Source organism: Ascaphus truei, assembly GCF_040206685.1.
Source record: "Ascaphus truei isolate aAscTru1 chromosome 3 unlocalized genomic scaffold, aAscTru1.hap1 SUPER_3_unloc_4, whole genome shotgun sequence".
Lineage (NCBI taxonomy): Eukaryota > Metazoa > Chordata > Amphibia > Anura > Ascaphidae > Ascaphus > Ascaphus truei.
Genome location: NW_027453827.1, coordinates 212,231 through 231,793, shown reverse-complemented (window position 1 = coordinate 231,793; position 19,563 = coordinate 212,231). Strand labels below are relative to the sequence as shown.

Sequence of the window (19,563 nt, the reverse complement as noted above, 5' to 3'; positions counted from 1 at the left end):
AGGCGCACAACCGAGGAAGGGGCGCACACCCGAGGAAGGGGCGAGGCGCGTACCCGAGGAAGGGGCGAGGCGCGAATCCGACGAAGGGTGAGGCGCGTACCCGAGGAAGGGGCGAGCGTGTACCCGAGGAAGGGGCGAGGCGCGTACCCGAGGAAGGGGCGAGGCGCGTACCCGTGGAAGGGGCGAGGCGCGTACCCGTGGAAGGGGCGAGGCGCGTACCCGTGGAAGGGGCGAGGCGCGTACCCGAGGAAGGGGCGAGGCGCGTACCCGAGGAAGGGGCGAGCGTGTACCCGAGGAAGGGGCGAGCGCGCACCCAAGGAAGGGGCGAGCGCGTACCCGAGGAAGGGGCGAGGCGCACACCCGAGGAAGGGGCGAGGCGCACACCCGAGGAAGGGGCGAGGCGCGCACCCGAGGAAGGGGCGCACACCCGAGGAAGGGTCGAGGCGCGCACCCGAGGAAGGGGCGAGGCGCACACCCGAGGAAGGGTCGAGGCGCGAACCCGAGGAAGGGGCGAGGCGCGTACCCGACGAAGGGCGAAGCGCGAACCCGAGGAAGGGGCGAGGCGCGTACCCGAGGAAGGGGCGAGCGCGCACCCGAGAAGGGGCGAGGCGCGCACCCGAGGAAGGGGCGAGGCGCGCACCCGAGGAAGGGGCGAGGCGCGTACCCGAGGAAGGGGCGAGGCGCGCACCCGAGGAAGGGGCGAGGCGCGCACCCGAGGAAGGGGCGAGGCACGAATCCGACGAAGGGGCGAGGCGCGTACCCGAGGAAGGGGCGAGGCGCGCACCCGAGGAAGGGGCGAGGCGCGCACCCGAGGAAGGGGCGAGGCGCGCACCCGAGGAAGGGGCGAGCGTGTACCCGAGGAAGGGGCGAGGCGCACAACCGAGGAAGGGGCGCGCACCCGAGGAAGGGGCGAGGCGCGAATCCGACGAAGGGTGAGGCGCGTACCCGAGGAAGGGGCGAGCGTGTACCCGAGGAAGGGGCGAGGCGCGTACCCGAGGAAGGGGCGAGGCGCGTACCTGAGGAAGGGGCGAGGCGCGTACCCGAGGAAGGGGCGAGGCGCGTACCCGAGGAAGGGGCGAGCGTGTACCCGAGGAAGGGGCGAGCGCGCACCCGAGGAAGGGGCGAGCGCGTACCCGAGGAAGGGGCGAGGCGCACAACCGAGGAAGGGGTGAGATGCGTTCCCGAGGAAGGGGCGAGGCGCGTACCCGAGGAAGGGGCGAGGCGCGAATCCGACGTAGGGGCGAGGCGCGCACCCGAGGAAGGGGCGAGGCGCGCACCCGAGGAAGGGGCGAGGCGCGTACCGGAGGAAGGGGCGAGGCGCGCACCCGAGGAAGGGGCGAGGCGCGCACCCGAGGAAGGGGCGAGGCGCGCACCCGAGGAACGGGTGAGCGTGTACCCGAGGAAGGGGCGAGGCGCACAACCGAGGAAGGGGCGCGCACCCGAGGAAGGGGCGAGGCGCGTACCCGAGGAAGGGGCGAGGCGCGAATCCGACGAAGGGCGAGGCGCGAACCCGAGGAAGGGGCGAGGCGCGTACCCGAGGAAGGGGCGAGCGTGTACCCGAGGAAGGGGCGAGGCGCGTACACGAGGAAGGGGCGAGGCGCGTACCCGAGGAAGGGGCGAGGCGCGAATCCGACGAAGGGCGAGGCACGAACCCGAGGAAGGGGCGAGGCGCGTACCCGAGGAAGGGGCGAGCGTGTACCCAAGGAAGGGGTGAGCGCGCACCCGAGGACGGGGCGAGGCGCGTACCCGAGGAAGGGGCGAGGCGCGTACCCGAGGAAGGGGCGAGGCGCGAATCCGACGAAGGGCGAGGCGCGAACCCGAGGAAGGGGTGAGGCGCGTACCCGAGGAAGGGGCGAGGCGCGTACCCGAGGAAGGGGCGAGGTGTGTACCCGAGGAAGGGGCGAGGCGAACAACCGAGGAAGGGGCGCGCACCCGAGGAAGGGGCGAGGCGCGTACCCGAGGAAGGGGCGAGGCGCGAATCCGACGAAGGGCGAGGCGCGAACCCGAGGAAGGGGCGAGGCGCGTACCCGAGGAAGGGGCGAGCGTGTACCCGAGGAAGGGGCGAGGCGCGTACACGAGGAAGGGGCGAGGCGCGTACCCGAGGAAGGGGTGAGGCGCGAATCCGACGAAGGGCGAGGCACGAACCCGAGGAAGGGGCGAGGCGCGTACCCGAGGAAGGGGCGAGCGTGTACCCAAGGAAGGGGCGAGCGCGCACCCGAGGAAGGGGCGAGGCGCGTACCCGAGGAAGGGGCGAGGCGCGTACCCGAGGAAGGGGCGAGGCGCGAATCCGACGAAGGGCGAGGCGCGAACCCGAGGAAGGGGCGAGGCGCGTACCCGAGGAAGGGGCGAGCGTGTACCCAAGGAAGGGGCGAGCGCGCACCCGAGGAAGGGGCGAGGCGCGTACCCGAGGAAGGGGCGAGGCGCGTACCCGAGGAAGGGGCGAGGCGCGAATCCGACGAAGGGCGAGGCGCGAACCCGAGGAAGGGGTGAGGCGCGTACCTGAGGAAGGGGCGAGGCGCGTACCTGAGGAAGGGGCGAGGCGCGTACCGGAGGAAGGGGCGAGGCGCGAATCCGAGGAAGGGCGAGGCGCGAACCCGAGGAAGGGGCGAGGCGCGTACCCGAGGAAGGGGCGAGGCGCGTACCCGAGGAAGGGGCGAGGCGCGAATCCGACGAAAGGCGAGGCGCGAACCCGAGGAAGGGGCGAGGCGCATACCCGAGGAAGGGGCGAGCGTGTACCCGAGGAAGGGGCGAGCGCGCACCCGAGGAAGGGGCGAGGCGCGTACCCGAGGAAGGGGCGAGGCGCGTATACGAGGAAGGGGCAAGCACGCACCCGAGGAAGGGGCGAGGCGCGTACCCGAGGAAGGGGCGAGGCGCGTACCCGAGGAAGGGGCGAGGCGCGAATCCGACGAAGGGCGAGGCGCGAACCCGAGGAAGGGGCGAGGTGCGTACCCGAGGAAGGGGCGAGCGTGTACCCAAGGAAGGGGCGAGCGCGCACCCGAGGAAGGGGCGAGGCGCGTACCCGAGGAAGGGGCGAGGCGCGTACCCGAGGAAGGGGCGAGGCGCGAATCCGACGAAGGGCGAGGCGCGAACCCGAGGAAGGGGTGAGGCGCGTACCTGAGGAAGGGGCGAGGCGCGTACCCGTGGAAGGGGCGAGGCGCGTACCCGAGGAAGGGGCGAGGCGCGTACCCGAGGAAGGGGCGAGCGTGTACCCGAGGAAGGGGCGAGCGCGCACCCAAGGAAGGGGCGAGCGTGTACCCGAGGAAGGGGCGAGGCGCACAACCGAGGAAGGGGCGAGGCGCACACCCGAGGAAGGGGCGAGGCGCGCACCCGAGGAAGGGGCGCACACCCGAGGAAGGGTCGAGGCGCGCACCCGAGGAAGGGGCGAGGCGCACACCCGAGGAAGGGTCGAGGCGCGAACCCGAGGAAGGGGCGAGGCGCGTACCCGACGAAGGGCGAAGCGCGAACCCGAGGAAGGGGCGAGGCGCGTACCCGAGGAAGGGGCGAGCGCGCACCCGAGAAGGGGCGAGGCGCGCACCCGAGGAAGGGGCGAGGCGCGCACCCGAGGAAGGGGCGAGGCGCGTACCCGAGGAAGGGGCGAGGCGCGCACCCGAGGAAGGGGCGAGGCGCGCACCCGAGGAAGGGGCGAGGCACGAATCCGACGAAGGGGCGAGGCGCGTACCCGACGAAGGGGCGAGGCGCGCACCCGAGGAAGGGGCGAGGCGCGCACCCGAGGAAGGGGCGAGGCGCGCACCCGAGGAAGGGGCGAGCGTGTACCCGAGGAAGGGGCGAGGCGCACAACCGAGGAAGGGGCGCGCACCCGAGGAAGGGGCGAGGCGCGTACCCGAGGAAGGGGCGAGGCGCGAATCCGACGAAGGGTGAGGCGCGTACCCGAGGAAGGGGCGAGCGTGTACCCGAGGAAGGGGCGAGGCGCGTACCCGAGGAAGGGGCGAGGCGCGTACCTGAGGAAGGGGCGAGGCGCATACCCGAGGAAGGGGCGAGGCGCGCACCCGAGGAAGGGGCGAGGCGCGTACCCGAGGAAGGGGCGAGGCGCGTACCCGAGGAAGGGGCGAGGCGCGTACCCGAGGAAGGGGCGAGGCGCGTACCCGAGGAAGGGGCGAGCGTGTACCCGAGGAAGGGGCGAGCGCGCACCCGAGGAAGGGGCGAGCGTGTACCCGAGGAAGGGGCGAGGCGCACAACCGAGGAAGGGGTGAGATGCGTTCCCGAGGAAGGGGCGAGGCGCGTACCCGAGGAAGGGGCGAGGCGCGAATCCGACGTAGGGGCGAGGCGCGCACCCGAGGAAGGGGCGAGGCGCGCACCCGAGGAAGGGGCGAGGCGCGTACCGGAGGAAGGGGCAAGGCGCGCACCCGAGGAAGGGGCGAGGCGCGCACCCGAGGAAGGGGCGAGGCGCGCACCCGAGGAACGGGCGAGCGTGTACCCGAGGAAGGGGCGAGGCGCACAACCGAGGAAGGGGCGCGCACCCGAGGAAGGGGCGAGGCGCGTACCCGAGGAAGGGGCGAGGCGCGAATCCGACGAAGGGCGAGGCGCGAACCCGAGGAAGGGGCGAGGCGCGTACCCGAGGAAGGGGCGAGCGTGTACCCGAGGAAGGGGCGAGGCGCGTACACGAGGAAGGGGCGAGGCGCGTACCCGAGGAAGGGGCGAGGCGCGAATCCGACGAAGGGCGAGGCACGAACCCGAGGAAGGGGCGAGGCGCGTACCCGAGGAAGGGGCGAGCGTGTACCCAAGGAAGGGGTGAGCGCGCACCCGAGGACGGGGCGAGGCGCGTACCCGAGGAAGGGGCGAGGCGCGTACCCGAGGAAGGGGCGAGGCGCGAATCCGACGAAGGGCGAGGCGCGAACCCGAGGAAGGGGTGAGGCGCGTACCCGAGGAAGGGGCGAGGCGCGTACCCGAGGAAGGGGCGAGGTGTGTACCCGAGGAAGGGGCGAGGCGAACAACCGAGGAAGGGGCGCGCACCCGAGGAAGGGGCGAGGCGCGTACCCGAGGAAGGGGCGAGGCGCGAATCCGACGAAGGGCGAGGCGCGAACCCGAGGAAGGGGCGAGGCGCGTACCCGAGGAAGGGGCGAGCGTGTACCCGAGGAAGGGGCGAGGCGCGTACACGAGGAAGGGGCGAGGCGCGTACCCGAGGAAGGGGTGAGGCGCGAATCCGACGAAGGGCGAGGCACGAACCCGAGGAAGGGGCGAGGCGCGTACCCGAGGAAGGGGCGAGCGTGTACCCAAGGAAGGGGCGAGCGCGCACCCGAGGAAGGGGCGAGGCGCGTACCCGAGGAAGGGGCGAGGCGCGTACCCGAGGAAGGGGCGAGGCGTGAATCCGACGAAGGGCGAGGCGCGAACCCGAGGAAGGGGCGAGGCGCGTACCCGAGGAAGGGGCGAGCGTGTACCCAAGGAAGGGGCGAGCGCGCACCCGAGGAAGGGGCGAGGCGCGTACCCGAGGAAGGGGCGAGGCGCGTACCCGAGGAAGGGGCGAGGCGCGAATCCGACGAAGGGCGAGGCGCGAACCCGAGGAAGGGGTGAGGCGCGTACCTGAGGAAGGGGCGAGGCGCGTACCGGAGGAAGGGGCGAGGCGCGAATCCGAGGAAGGGCGAGGCGCGAACCCGAGGAAGGGGCGAGGCGCGTACCCGAGGAAGGGGCGAGGCGCGTACCCGAGGAAGGGGCGAGGCGCGAATCCGACGAAAGGCGAGGCGCGAACCCGAGGAAGGGGCGAGGCGCATACCCGAGGAAGGGGCGAGCGTGTACCCGAGGAAGGGGCGAGCGCGCACCCGAGGAAGGGGCGAGGCGCGTACCCGAGGAAGGGGCGAGGCGCGTATACGAGGAAGGGGCAAGCACGCACCCGAGGAAGGGGCGAGGCGCGTACCCGAGGAAGGGGCGAGGCGCGTACCCGAGGAAGGGGCGAGGCGCGAATCCGACGAAGGGCGAGGCGCGAACCCGAGGAAGGGGCGAGGCGCGTACCCGAGGAAGGGGCGAGCGTGTACCCAAGGAAGGGGCGAGCGCGCACCCGAGGAAGGGGCGAGGCGCGTACCCGAGGAAGGGGCGAGGCGCGTACCCGAGGAAGGGGCGAGGCGCGAATCCGACGAAGGGCGAGGCGCGAACCCGAGGAAGGGGTGAGGCGCGTACCTGAGGAAGGGGCGAGGCGCGTACCGGAAGAAGGGGCGAGGCGCGAATCCGAGGAAGGGCGAGGCGCGAACCCGAGGAAGGGGCGAGGCGCGTACCCGAGGAAGGGGCGAGGCGCGTACCCGAGGAAGGGGCGAGGCGCGAATCCGACGAAAGGCGAGGCGCGAACCCGAGGAAGGGGCGAGGCGCGTACCCGAGGAAGGGGCGAGGCGCGAATCCGACGAAAGGCGAGGCGCGTACCTGAGGAAGGGGCGAGGCACGTTCCCGAGGAAAGGTCGAGCGCGCACCCGAGGAAGGGGCAAGCGCGCACCCGAGGAAGGGGCTAGGCGCGTACCCGAGGAAGGGGTGAGCGCGCACCCGAGGAAGGGGTGAGCGTGTACCCGAGGAAGGGGCGAGCGTGTACCCGAGGAAGGGGCGAGGCGCGTACCCGACGAAGGGGTGAGCGCGCACCCGAGGAAGGGGCGAGCGTGTACCCGAGGAAGGGGCGAGGCGCGTATCCGAGGAAGGGGCGAGGCGCGCACCCGAGGAAGGGGCGAGCGTGTACCCGAGGAAGGGGCGAGGCGCGTACCCGAGGAAGGGGCGAGGCGCGCACCCGAGGAAGGGGCGAGGCGCGCACCCGAGGAAGGGGCGGGGCGAGCGTGTACCCGAGGAAGGGGTGAGCGTGTACCCGAGGAAGGGGTGAGGCGCGTACCCGAGGAAGAGGCGAGGCGCGTACCCGAGGAAGGGGCGAGGCGCGCACCTGAGGAAGGGGCGAGCGTGTACCCGAGGAAGGGGCGAGGCGCGCACCCGAGGAAGTGGTGAGGCGCGTTCCCGAGGAAGGGGTGAGGCGCGTTCCCGAGGAAGGGGCGAGGCGCGTACCCGAGGAAGGGGCGAGGCGCGTACCCGAGGAAGGGGCGAGGCGCGTACCCGAGGAAGGGGCGAGCGTGTACCCGAGGAAGGGGCGAGCGCGCACCCGAGGAAGGGGCGAGGCGCATACCCGAGGAAGGGGCGAGGCGCGTTCCCGAGGAAGGGGCGAGGCGCGAACCCGAGGAAGGGGCAAGGCGCGCACCCGAGGAAGGGGCGAGCGTGTACCCGAGGAAGGGGCGAGGGGCGTACCCGAGGAAGGGGCGAGCGTGTACCCGAGGAAGGGGCGAGGCGCGTACCCGAGGAAGGGGCGAGGCGCGTTCCCGAGGAAGGGGCGAGGCGCGTAGCTGAGGAAGGGGCGAGGCGCGTTCCCGATGAAGGGGCGAGGCGCGTAGCTGAGGAAGGGGCGAGGCGCGAAAACGAGAAAAAGGGTGAGGCGTGTAGCTGACCCGCTCCTCCTCTTCCTCTCTCTGACCAGTACTCCTCCTCCTCTCTCTGACCAGTACTCCTCCTCTCTCTCTGACCAGGACTCCTCCTCCTCTCTCTCTGACCCGCTCCTTCTCCTCTCTCTGACGCGCTCCTTCTCCTCTCTCTCTGACCCGCTCCTCCTCTCTCTCTCTGACCAGTACTCCTCCTCCTCTCTCTGACCAGTACTCCTCCTCCTCTCTCTCTGACCAGCTCCTCCTCTCTCTCTCTGACCAGGACTCCTCCTCCTCTCTCTCTGACTCGCTCCTTCTCCTCTCTCTGACCCGCTCCTTCTCCTCTCTCTCTGACCCGCTCCTCCTCTCTCTCTCTCTGACCCGCTCCTCCTCTCTCTCTGACCCGCTCCTCCTCTCTCTCTCTCTCTCTGACCAGTATTCCTCCTCTCTCTCTGTCTCGCTCCTCCTCTCTCTCTCTGACCCGCTGAGCCCTCTCTCTCTCTCTGACCCGCTCCTCCTCCTCTCTCTCTGTCCCGCTCCTCCACTCTCTCTCTGACCCGCTGAGCCCTCTCTCTCTCTCTGACCTGCTCCTCCTCCTCTCTCTCTGTCCCACTCCTCCTCTCTCTCTCTGACCCGCTCCTCTCTCTCTGTCCCGCTCCTCCTCTCTCTCTCTCTGACCAGTATTCCTCTCTCTCTCTCTGTCCCGCTCCTCCTCTCTCTCTCTGACCCGCTCCTTCTCCTCTCTCTGACCCGCTCCTCCTCTCTCTCTCTCTCTGACCCGCTCCTCCTCTCTCTCTGACCCGCTCCTCCTCTCTCTCTCTCTGACCCGCTCCTCCTCTCTCTCTCTCTCTGACCAGTATTCCTCTCTCTCTCTCTGTCCCGCTCCTCCTCTCTCTCTCTGACCCGCTCCTTCTCCTCTCTCTGACCCGCTCCTCCTCCTCTCACTCTGACCCGCTCCTCCTCTCTCTCTGACCCGCTCCTCCTCTCTCTCTCTCTCTCTGACCCGCTCCTCTCTCTCTCTGACCCGCTCCTCCTCCTCTCACTCTGACCCGCTCCTCCTCCTCTCACTCTGACCCGCTCCTCCTCCTCTCACTCTGACCCGCTCCGCGTCCTCTCTCTCTGACCCGCTCCTCCTCTCTCTCTGACCCGCTCCTCCTCCTCTCTCTGACCCGCTCCTCCTCCTCTCTCTCTGACCCGCTCCTCCTCCTCTCTCTCTGACCCGCTCCTCCTCCTCTCTCTCTCTCTGACCCGCTCCTCCTCTCTCTCTCTCTGATCCGCTCCTCCTCTCTCTCTGACCCGCTCATCCTCTCTCTCTCTCTGACCCGCTCCTCCTCTCTCTCTGACCCGCTCCTCCTCTCTCTCTGACCCGCTCCTCCTCTCTCTCTGACCCGCTCCTCCTCCTCTCTCTGACCCGCTCCTCCTCCTCTCTCTCTGACCCGCTCCTCCTCCTCTCTCTCTGACCCGCTCCTCCTCCTCTCTCTCACTCTGACCCGCTCCTCCTCCTCTCTCTCTGTCCCGCTCCTCCACTCTCTCTCTGACCCACTCCTCCTCCTCTCTCTGACCCGCTCCTCCTCCTCTCTCTGACCCGCTCCTCCTCCTCTCTCTCTGACCCGCTCCTCCTCCTCTTTCTCTCTGACCCGCTCCTCCTCCTCTCTCTCTCTGACCCGCTCCTCCTCTCTCTGACCCGCTCCTCCTCTCTCTCTCTCTGACCAGTATTCCTCTCTCTCTCTCTGTCCTGCTCCTCATCTCTCTCTCTCTGACCAGTACTCCTCCTCCTCTCTCTCTGACCCGCTCCTTCTCCTCTCTCTGACCCGCTCCTCCTCTCTCTCTCTCTGACCCGCTCCTCCTCTCTCTCTCTCTGACCTGCTCCTCCTCTCTCTCTGACCCGCTCCTCCTCTCTCTCTCTCTGACCCGCTCCTCTTCTTCTCTCTCTGACCCGCTCCTCCTCTCTCTCTCTCTGACCCGCTGCTCCTCTCTCTCTGACCCGCACCTCCTCTCTCTCTCTCTGACCCGCTCCTCCTCTCTCTCTGACCCGCTCCTCCTCTCTCTCTCTCTGTCCTGCTCCTCCTCTCTCTGACCCGCTCCTCCTCCTCTCTCTCTGACCCGCTCCTCCTCTCTCTCTCTGACCCGCTCCTCCTCCTCTCTCTCTGACCCGCTCCTCCTCTCTCTCTCTCTGACCCGCTCCTCCTCTCTCTCTGTCCCGCTCCTCCTCTCTCTCTGTCCCGCTCCTCCTCTCTCTCTCTCTCTCTGACCAGTATTCCTCTCTCTCTCTCTGTCCCGCTCCTCCTCTCTCTCTCTGACCCGCTCCTTCTCCTCTCTCTGACCCGCTCCTCCTCTCTCTCTCTGACCCGCTCCTTCTCCTCTCTCTGACCCGCTCCTCCTCTCTCTCTCTCTGACCCACTCCTCCTCTCTCTCTCTCTCTGACCCGCTCCTCCTCTCTCTCTCTCTGACCCGCTCCTCCTCTCTCTCTGACCCGCTCCTCCTCTCTCTCTCTGACCCGCTCCTCCTCTCTCTCTCTGACCCGCTCCTCCTCCTCTCTCTCTGACCCACTCCTCCTCCTCTCTCTCTGACCCGCTCCTCCTCCTCTCTCTCTGACCCGCACCTCCTCCTCTCTCTCTGACCCGCTCCTCCTCTCCCTCTCTGACCCGCTGCTCCTTTCTCTCTGACCCGCTCCTCCTCTCTCTCTCTCTCTCTGACCCGCTCCTCCTCTCTCTCTGACCCGCTCCTCCTCTCTCTCTCTGACCCACTCCTCCTCCTCTCTCATTGACCCGCTCCTCCTCTCTCTCTCTGACCCGCTGCTCCTCTCTCTCTCTGACCCGCTCCCCCTCCTCTCTCTCTGACGTGCTCCTCCTCCTCTCTCTCTGACCCGCTCCTCCTCCTCTCTCTGACCCGCTCCTCCTCTCTCTCTCTGACCCGCTCGTCCTCCTCTCTCTCTGACCCGCTCCTCCTCTCTCTCTCTGACCCGCTCCTCCTCCTCTCTCTCTGTCCCGCTCCTCCACTCTCTCTCTGACCCACTCCTCCTCCTCTCTCTGACCCGCTCCTCCTCCTCTCTCTGACCCGCTCCTCCTCCTCTCTCTCTGACCCGCTCCTCCTCCTCTTTCTCTCTGACCCGCTCCTCCTCCTCTCTCTCTCTGACCCGCTCCTCCTCTCTCTGACCCGCTCCTCCTCTCTCTCTCTCTGACCAGTATTCCTCTCTCTCTCTCTGTCCTGCTCCTCATCTCTCTCTCTCTGACCAGTACTCCTCCTCCTCTCTCTCTGACCCGCTCCTTCTCCTCTCTCTGACCCGCTCCTCCTCTCTCTCTCTCTGACCCGCTCCTCCTCTCTCTCTCTCTGACCTGCTCCTCCTCTCTCTCTGAACCGCTCCTCCTCTCTCTCTCTCTGACCCGCTCCTCTTCTTCTCTCTCTGACCCGCTCCTCCTCTCTCTCTCTCTGACCCGCTGCTCCTCTCTCTCTGACCCGCACCTCCTCTCTCTCTCTCTGACCCGCTCCTCCTCTCTCTCTGACCCGCTCCTCCTCTCTCTCTCTCTGTCCTGCTCCTCCTCTCTCTGACCCGCTCCTCCTCCTCTCTCTCTGACCCGCTCCTCCTCTCTCTCTCTGACCCGCTCCTCCTCCTCTCTCTCTGACCCGCTCCTCCTCTCTCTCTCTCTGACCCGCTCCTCCTCTCTCTCTGTCCCGCTCCTCCTCTCTCTCTGTCCCGCTCCTCCTCTCTCTCTCTCTCTCTGACCAGTATTCCTCTCTCTCTCTGTCCCGCTCCTCCTCTCTCTCTCTGACCCGCTCCTTCTCCTCTCTCTGACCCGCTCCTCCTCTCTCTCTCTGACCCGCTCCTTCTCCTCTCTCTGACCCGCTCCTCCTCTCTCTCTCTGACCCACTCCTCCTCTCTCTCTCTCTCTGACCCGCTCCTCCTCTCTCTCTCTCTGACCCGCTCCTCCTCTCTCTCTGACCCGCTCCTCCTCTCTCTCTCTGACCCGCTCCTCCTCTCTCTCTCTGACCCGCTCCTCCTCCTCTCTCTCTGACCCACTCCTCCTCCTCTCTCTCTGACCCGCTCCTCCTCCTCTCTCTCTGACCCGCACCTCCTCCTCTCTCTCTGACCCGCTCCTCCTCTCCCTCTCTGACCCGCTGCTCCTTTCTCTCTGACCCGCTCCTCCTCTCTCTCTCTCTCTCTGACCCGCTCCTCCTCTCTCTCTGACCCGCTCCTCCTCTCTCTCTCTGACCCACTCCTCCTCCTCTCTCTCTGACCCGCTCCTCCTCTCTCTCTCTGACCCGCTGCTCCTCTCTCTCTCTGACCCGCTCCCCCTCCTCTCTCTCTGACGTGCTCCTCCTCCTCTCTCTCTGACCCGCTCCTCCTCCTCTCTCTGACCCGCTCCTCCTCTCTCTCTCTGACCCGCTCGTCCTCCTCTCTCTCTGACCCGCTCCTCCTCTCTCTCTCTGACCCGCTCCTCCTCCTCTCTCTCTGACCCGCTCCTCCTCTCTCTCTCTCTGACCCGCTCCTCCTCTCTCTCCCTGACCCGCTCCTCCTCCTCCTCTCTCTCTGACCCGCTCCTCCACTCTCTCCCTGACCCGCTCCTCCTCTCTCTCTCTCTGTCCCGCTCCTCCTCCTCTCTCTCTGACCCGCTCCTCCTCCTCTCTCCCTGACCCGCTCCTCTCTCTCTCTCTCTCTCTCTGACCCGCTCCTCCTCTCTCTCCCTGACCCGCTCCTCCTCTCTCTCTCTCTCTGACCCGCTCCTCCTCCTTTCACTCTGACCCGCTCCTCTCTCTCTCTCTGACCCGCTCCTCTCTCTCTCTCTGACCCGCTCCTCCTCCTTTCACTCTGACCCGCTCCTCTCTCTCTCTCTGACCCGCTCCTCTCTCTCTCTCTGACCCGCTCCTCCTCCTTTCACTCTGACCCGCTCCTCTCTCTCTCTCTGACCCGCTCCTCCTCTCTCTCTCTGACCCGCTCCTCCTCTCTCTCTGACCCGCTCCTCCTCTCTCTCTCTCTGACCCGCTCCTCCTCTCTCTCCCTGACCCGCTCCTCCTCCTCCTCTCTCTCTGACCCGCTCCTCCACTCTCTCCCTGACCCGCTCCTCCTCTCTCTCTCTCTGTCCCGCTCCTCCTCCTCTCTCTCTGACCCGCTCCTCCTCCTCTCTCCCTGACCCGCTCCTCTCTCTCTGACCCACACCTCCTCTCTCTCTCTCTCTCTCTGACCCGCTCCTCCTCTCTCTCCCTGACCCGCTCCTCCTCTCTCTCTCTGACCCGCTCCTCCTCTCTCTCTCTGACCCGCTCCTCCTCCTCTCTCTCTGACCCACTCCTCCTCCTCTCTCTCTGACCCGCTCCTCCTCCTCTCTCTCTGACCCGCACCTCCTCCTCTCTCTCTGACCCGCTCCTCCTCTCCCTCTCTGACCCGCTGCTCCTTTCTCTCTGACCCGCTCCTCCTCTCTCTCTCTCTCTGACCCGCTCCTCCTCTCTCTCTGACCCGCTCCTCCTCTCTCTCTCTGACCCACTCCTCCTCCTCTCTCTCTGACCCGCTCCTCCTCTCTCTCTCTGACCCGCTCCTCCTCCTCTCTCTCTGACCCGCTCCTCCTCTCTCTCTCTCTGACCCGCTCCTTCTCTCTCTCCCTGACCCGCTCCTCCTCCTCCTCTCTCTCTGACCCGCTCCTCCACTCTCTCCCTGACCCGCTCCTCCTCTCTCTCTCTCTGTCCCGCTCCTCCTCCTCTCTCTCTGACCCGCTCCTCCTCCTCTCTCCCTGACCCGCTCCTCTCTCTCTGACCCACACCTCCTCTCTCTCTCTCTCTCTCTCTGACCCGCTCCTCCTCTCTCTCCCTGACCCGCTCCTCCTCTCTCTCTCTCTCTGACCCGCTCCTCCTCCTTTCACTCTGACCCGCTCCTCTCTCTCTCTCTGACCCGCTCCTCTCTCTCTCTCTGACCCGCTCCTCCTCCTTTCACTCTGACCCGCTCCTCTCTCTCTCTCTGACCCGCTCCTCCTCTCTCTCTCTGACCCGCTCCTCCTCTCTCTCTGACCCGCTCCTCCTCTCTCTCTCTCTGACCCGCTCCTCCTCTCTCTCCCTGACCCGCTCCTCCTCTCTCTCCCTGGCCCGCTCCTCCTCTCTCTCTCTCTCTGACCCGCTCCTCCTCCTTTCACTCTGACCTGAGCCCTCTCTCTCTCTCTGACCCGCTCCTCCTCTCTCTCCCTGACCCGCTCCTCCTCTCTCTCCCTGACCCGCTCCTCCTCTCTCTCTCTCTCTCTCTGACCCGCTCCTCCTCCTTTCACTCTGACCTGAGACCTCTCTCTCTCTCTGACCCGCTCCTCCTCTCTCTCCCTGACCCGCTCCTCCTCTCTCTCTCTCTCTGACCCGCTCCTCCTCCTTTCACTCTGACCCGCTCCTCTCTCTCTCTCTGACCCGCTCCTCTCTCTCTCTCTGACCCGCTCCTCCTCCTTTCACTCTGACCCGCTCCTCTCTCTCTCTCTGACCCGCTCCTCCTCTCTCTCTCTGACCCGCTCCTCCTCTCTCTCTGACCCGCTCCTCCTCTCTCTCTCTCTGACCCGCTCCTCCTCTCTCTCCCTGACCCGCTCCTCCTCCTCCTCTCTCTCTGACCCGCTCCTCCACTCTCTCCCTGACCCGCTCCTCCTCTCTCTCTCTCTGTCCCGCTCCTCCTCCTCTCTCTCTGACCCGCTCCTCCTCCTCTCTCCCTGACCCGCTCCTCTCTCTCTGACCCACACCTCCTCTCTCTCTCTCTCTCTCTGACCCGCTCCTCCTCTCTCTCCCTGACCCGCTCCTCCTCTCTCTCTCTCTCTCTCTGACCCGCTCCTCCTCCTTTCACTCTGACCTGAGCCCTCTCTCTCTCTCTGACCCGCTCCTCCTCCTTTCACTCTGACCTGAGCCCTCTCTCTCTCTCTGACCCGCTCCTCCTCCTCTCTCTCTGTCCCGCTCCTCCACTCTCTCTCTGACCCGCTGAGCCCTCTCTCTCTCTCTGACCCGCTCCTCCTCTCTCTCCCTGACCCGCTCCTCCTCCTCCTCTCTCTCTGACCCGCTCCTCCACTCTCTCCCTGACCCGCTCCTCCTCTCTCTCTCTCTGTCCCGCTCCTCCTCCTCTCTCTCTGACCCGCTCCTCCTCCTCTCTCCCTGACCCGCTCCTCTCTCTCTGACCCACACCTCCTCTCTCTCTCTCTCTCTCTGACCCGCTCCTCCTCTCTCTCCCTGACCCGCTCCTCCTCTCTCTCTCTCTCTGACCCGCTCCTCCTCCTTTCACTCTGACCTGAGCCCTCTCTCTCTCTCTGACCCGCTCCTCCTCCTCTCTCTCTGTCCCGCTCCTCCACTCTCTCTCTGACCCGCTGAGCCCTCTCTCTCTCTCTGACCTGCTCCTCCTCCTCTCTCTCTGTCCCACTCCTCCTCTCTCTCTCTGACCCGCTCCTCTCTCTCTGTCCCGCTCCTCCTCTCTCTCTCTCTCTGACCAGTATTCCTCTCTCTCTCTCTGTCCCGCTCCTCCTCTCTCTCTCTGACCCGCTCCTTCTCCTCTCTCTGACCCGCTCCTCCTCCTCTCACTCTGACCCGCTCCTCCTCTCTCTCTGACCCGCTCCTCCTCTCTCTCTCTCTCTCTGACCCGCTCCTCTCTCTCTCTGACCCGCTCCTCCTCCTCTCACTCTGACCCGCTCCTCCTCCTCTCACTCTGACCCGCTCCTCCTCCTCTCACTCTGACCCGCTCCTCCTCTCTCTGTGACCCGCTCCGCGTCCTCTCTCTCTGACCCGCTCCTCCTCTCTCTCTGACCCGCTCCTCCTCTCTCTCTCTGACCCGCTCCTTCTCCTCTCTCTGACCCGCTCCTCCTCCTCTCACTCTGACCCGCTCCTCCTCTCTCTCTGACCCGCTCCTCCTCTCTCTCTCTCTCTCTGACCCGCTCCTCTCTCTCTCTCTGACCCGCTCCTCCTCCTCTCACTCTGACCCGCTCCTCCTCCTCTCACTCTGACCCGCTCCTCCTCCTCTCACTCTGACCCGCTCCTCCTCTCTCTGAGACCCGCTCCGCGTCCTCTCTCTCTGACCCGCTCCTCCTCTCTCTCTGACCCGCTCCTCCTCCTCTCTCTGACCCGCTCCTCCTCCTCTCTCTCTGACCCGCTCCTCCTCCTCTCTCTCTGACCCGCTCCTCTCTCTCTCTGACCCGCTCCTCCTCCTCTCACTCTGACCCGCTCCTCCTCCTCTCACTCTGACCCGCTCCTCCTCCTCTCACTCTGACCCGCTCCTCCTCTCTCTGTGACCCGCTCCGCGTCCTCTCTCTCTGACCCGCTCCTCCTCTCTCTCTGACCCGCTCCTCCTCCTCTCTCTGACCCGCTCCTCCTCCTCTCTCTCTGACCCGCTCCTCCTCCTCTCTCTCTGACCCGCTCCTCCTCCTCTCTCTCTCTCTGACCCGCTCCTCCTCTCTCTCTCTCTGATCCGCTCCTCCTCTCTCTCTGACCCGCTCCTCCTCCTCTCTCTCTGACCCGCTCCTCCTCCTCTCTCTCTCTCTGACCCGCTCCTCCTCCTCTCTCTCTGACCCGCTCCTCCTCTCTCTCTGACCCGCTCCTCCTCCTCTCTCTCTGACCCGCTCCTCCTCCTCTCTCTCTGACCCGCTCCTCCTCCTCTCTCTCTGACCCGCTCCTCCTCCTCTCTCTCTCTCTGACCCGCTCCTCCTCTCTCTCTCTCTGATCCGCTCCTCCTCTCTCTCTGACCCGCTCATCCTCTCTCTCTCTCTGACCCGCTCCTCCTCTCTCTCTGACCCGCTCCTCCTCTCTCTCTGACCCGCTCCTCCTCCTCTCTCTGACCCGCTCCTCCTCCTCTCTCTCTGACCCGCTCCTCCTCCTCTCTCTCTGACCCGCTCCTCCTCTCTCTCTCTCTGACCCGCTCCTCCTCTCTCTCTCTCTGACCCGCTCCTCCTCTCTCTCTCTCTGACCCGCTCCTCCTCTCTCTCTCTCTGACCCGCTCCTCCTCTCTCTCTCTCTGACCTGCTCCTCCTCTCTCTCTGACCCGCTCCTCCTCTCTCTCTCTCTGACCCGCTCCTCCTCTCTCTCTGACCCGCTCCTCCTCTCTCTCTCTCTGTCCTGCTCCTCCTCTCTCTGACCCGCTCCTCCTCCTCTCTCTCTGACCCGCTCCTCCTCTCTCTCTCTGACCCGCTCCTCCTCCTCTCTCTCTGACCCACTCCTCCTCTCTCTCTCTCTGACCCGCTCCTCCTCTCTCTCTGTCCCGCTCCTCCTCTCTCTCTGTCCCGCTCCTCCTCCTCTCTCTCTGACCCGCACCTCCTCTCTCTCTCTCTCTGACCAGTATTCCTCTCTCTCTCTTTGTCCCGCTCCTCCTCTCTCTCTCTGACCCGCTCCTTCTCCTCTCTCTGACCCGCTCCTCCTCTCTCTCTCTCTGACCCGCTCCTTCTCCTCTCTCTGACCCGCTCCTCCTCTCTCTCTCTCTGACCCGCTCCTCCTCTCTCTCTCTCTCTGACCCGCTCCTCCTCTCTCTCTCTCTGACCCGCTCCTCCTCTCTCTCTGACCCGCTCCTCCTCTCTCTCTGACCCGCTCCTCCTCCTCTCTCTGACCCGCTCCTCCTCCTCTCTCTCTGACCCGCTCCTCCTCCTCTCTCTCTGACCCGCTCCTCCTCCTCTCTCTCACTCTGACCCGCTCCTCCTCCTCTCTCTCTGACCCGCTCCTCCTCTCTCTCTGACCCGCTCCTCCTCCTCTCTCTGACCCGCTCCTCCTCCTCTCTCTGACCCGCTCCTCCTCCTCTCTCTCTGACCCGCTCCTCCTCCTCTCTCTCTGACCCGCTCCTCCTCCTCTCTCTCACTCTGACCCGCTCCTCCTCCTCTCTCTCTGTCCCGCTCCTCCACTCTCTCTCTGACCCACTCCTCCTCCTCTCTCTGACCCGCTCCTCCTCCTCTTTCTCTCTGACCCGCTCCTCCTCCTCTCTCTCTCTGACCCGCTCCTCCTCTCTCTGACCCGCTCCTCCTCTCTCTCTCTCTGACCAGTATTCCTCTCTCTCTCTCTGTCCTGCTCCTCATCTCTCTCTCTCTGACCAGTACTCCTCCTCTCTCTCTGACCCGCTCCTCCTCTCTCTCTCTCTGACCCGCTCCTCCTCTCTCTCTCTCTGACCCGCTCCTCCTCTCTCTCTCTCTGACCCGCTCCTCCTCTCTCTCTCTCTGACCTGCTCCTCCTCTCTCTCTGACCCGCTCCTCCTCTCTCTCTCTCTGACCCGCTCCTCCTCTCTCTCTGACCCGCTCCTCCTCTCTCTCTCTCTGTCCTGCTCCTCCTCTCTCTGACCCGCTCCTCCTCCTCTCTCTCTGACCCGCTCCTCCTCTCTCTCTCTGACCCGCTCCTCCTCCTCTCTCTCTGACCCGCTCCTCCTCTCTCTCTCTCTGACCCGCTCCTCCTCTCTCTCTGTCCCGCTCCTCCTCTCTCTCTGTCCCGCTCCTCCTCCTCTCTCTCTGACCCGCACCTCCTCTCTCTCTCTCTCTGACCAGTATTCCTCTCTCTCTCTTTGTCCCGCTCCTCCTCTCTCTCTCTGACCCGCTCCTTCTCCTCTCTCTGACCCGCTCCTCCTCTCTCTCTCTCTGACCCGCTCCTTCTCCTCTCTCTGACCCGCTCCTCCTCTCTCTCTCTCTGACCCGCTCCTCCTCTCTCTCTCTCTCTGACCCGCTCCTCCTCTCTCTCTCTCTGACCCGCTCCTCCTCTCTCTCTGACCCGCTCCTCCTCTCTCTCTCTGACCCGCTCCTCCTCCTCTCTCTCTGACCCACTCCTCCTCCTCTCTCTCTGACCCGCACCTCCTCCTCTCTCTCTGACCCGCTCCTCCTCTCCCTCTCTGACCCGCTCCTCCTCTCTATCTCTGACCCGCTCCTCCTCCTCTCTCTCTGACCCACTCCTCCTCCTCTCTCTCTGACCCGCACCTCCTCCTCTCTCTCTGACCCGCTCCTCCTCTCCCTCTCTGACCCGCTGCTCCTTTCTCTCTGACCCGCTCCTCCTCTCTCTCTCTCTCTCTCTCTGACCCGCTCCTCCTCTCTCTCTGACCCGCTCCTCCTCTCTCTCTCTGACCCACTCCTCCTCCTCTCTCTCTGACCCGCTCCTCCTCTCTCTCTCTGACCCGCTGCTCCTCTCTCTCTCTGACCCGCTCCCCCTCCTCTCTCTCTGACGTGCTCCTCCTCCTCTCTCTCTGACCCGCTCCTCCTCCTCTCTCTGACCCGCTCCTCCTCTCTCTCTCTGACCCGCTCGTCCTCCTCTCTCTCTGACCCGCTCCTCCTCTCTCTCTCTGACCCGCTCCTCCTCCTCTCTCTCTGACCCGCTCCTCCTCTCTCTCCCTGACCCGCTCCTCCTCCTCCTCTCTCTCTGACCCGCTCCTCCACTCTCTCCCTGACCCGCTCCTCCTCTCTCTCTCTCTGTCCCGCTCCTCCTCCTCTCTCTCTGACCCGCTCCTCCTCCTCTCTCCCTGACCCGCTCCTCTCTCTCTGACCCACACCTCCTCTCTCTCTCTCTCTCTCTCTGACCCGCTCCTCCTCTCTCTCCCTGACCCGCTCCTCCTCTCTCTCTCTCTCTGACCCGCTCCTCCTCCTTTCACTCTGACCCGCTCCTCTCTCTCTCTCTGACCCGCTCCTCTCTCTCTCTCTCTGACCCGCTCCTCTCTCTCTCTGTCCCGCTCCTCCTCTCTCTCTCTGACCCGCTCCTCCTCTCTCTCTGACCCGCTCCTCCTCTCTCTCTCTCTGACCCGCTCCTCTCTCTTTCTGTCCCGCTCCTCCTCTCTCTCTCTCTGACCCGCTCCTCCTCCTCTATCTCTGACCCGCTCCTCCTCCTCTCTCTCTGACCCGCTCCTCCTCCTCTCTCTCTGACCCGCTTTTCCTCCTCTCTCTCTGACCCGCTCCTCCTCCTCCTCTCTGACCACCTCCTCCTCCTCCTCTCTCTGACCCGCTCCTCCTCCTCCTCTCCGACCCGCTCCTCCTCTCTCTCTCTCTGACCCGCTCCTCGTCCTCTGCCTGAGACTCACCTGATAAAAATCCTCCTGTCCAATCAGCTGCTTGGCGCTCTCCCAGCCTGGTTCCCTCTCGAATATGGCACAGAGGGCATCAGTTACCATGACGACGAGCGGTGGGGGGGCTCGGTAACTTCTTATCTCCTCAATGTCCGAGATTTGCAGCTTTTTCTGCACTTTAGTCCAGCGGAGGCGAGTCTGTGAGGGGAGGGGGCAGTGATATACAGGGGTAAT

At 66.0% G+C, this 19,563-nt stretch overlaps 1 protein-coding gene across 1 annotated transcript in view; it reads right to left on the bottom strand.

Annotated features, from left to right (window-relative positions):
• Positions 1 to 19,563, bottom strand: part of LOC142473341 (dynein heavy chain domain-containing protein 1-like) — a 434,059-nt gene that overhangs the window by 229,550 nt on the left and 184,946 nt on the right. Inside the window, exon 17 of the mRNA XM_075580578.1 lies at positions 19,345 to 19,527. Coding sequence (XP_075436693.1) covers positions 19,345 to 19,527 — 183 coding nt within the window. The remainder of the gene's footprint in view (positions 1 to 19,344; positions 19,528 to 19,563) is intronic.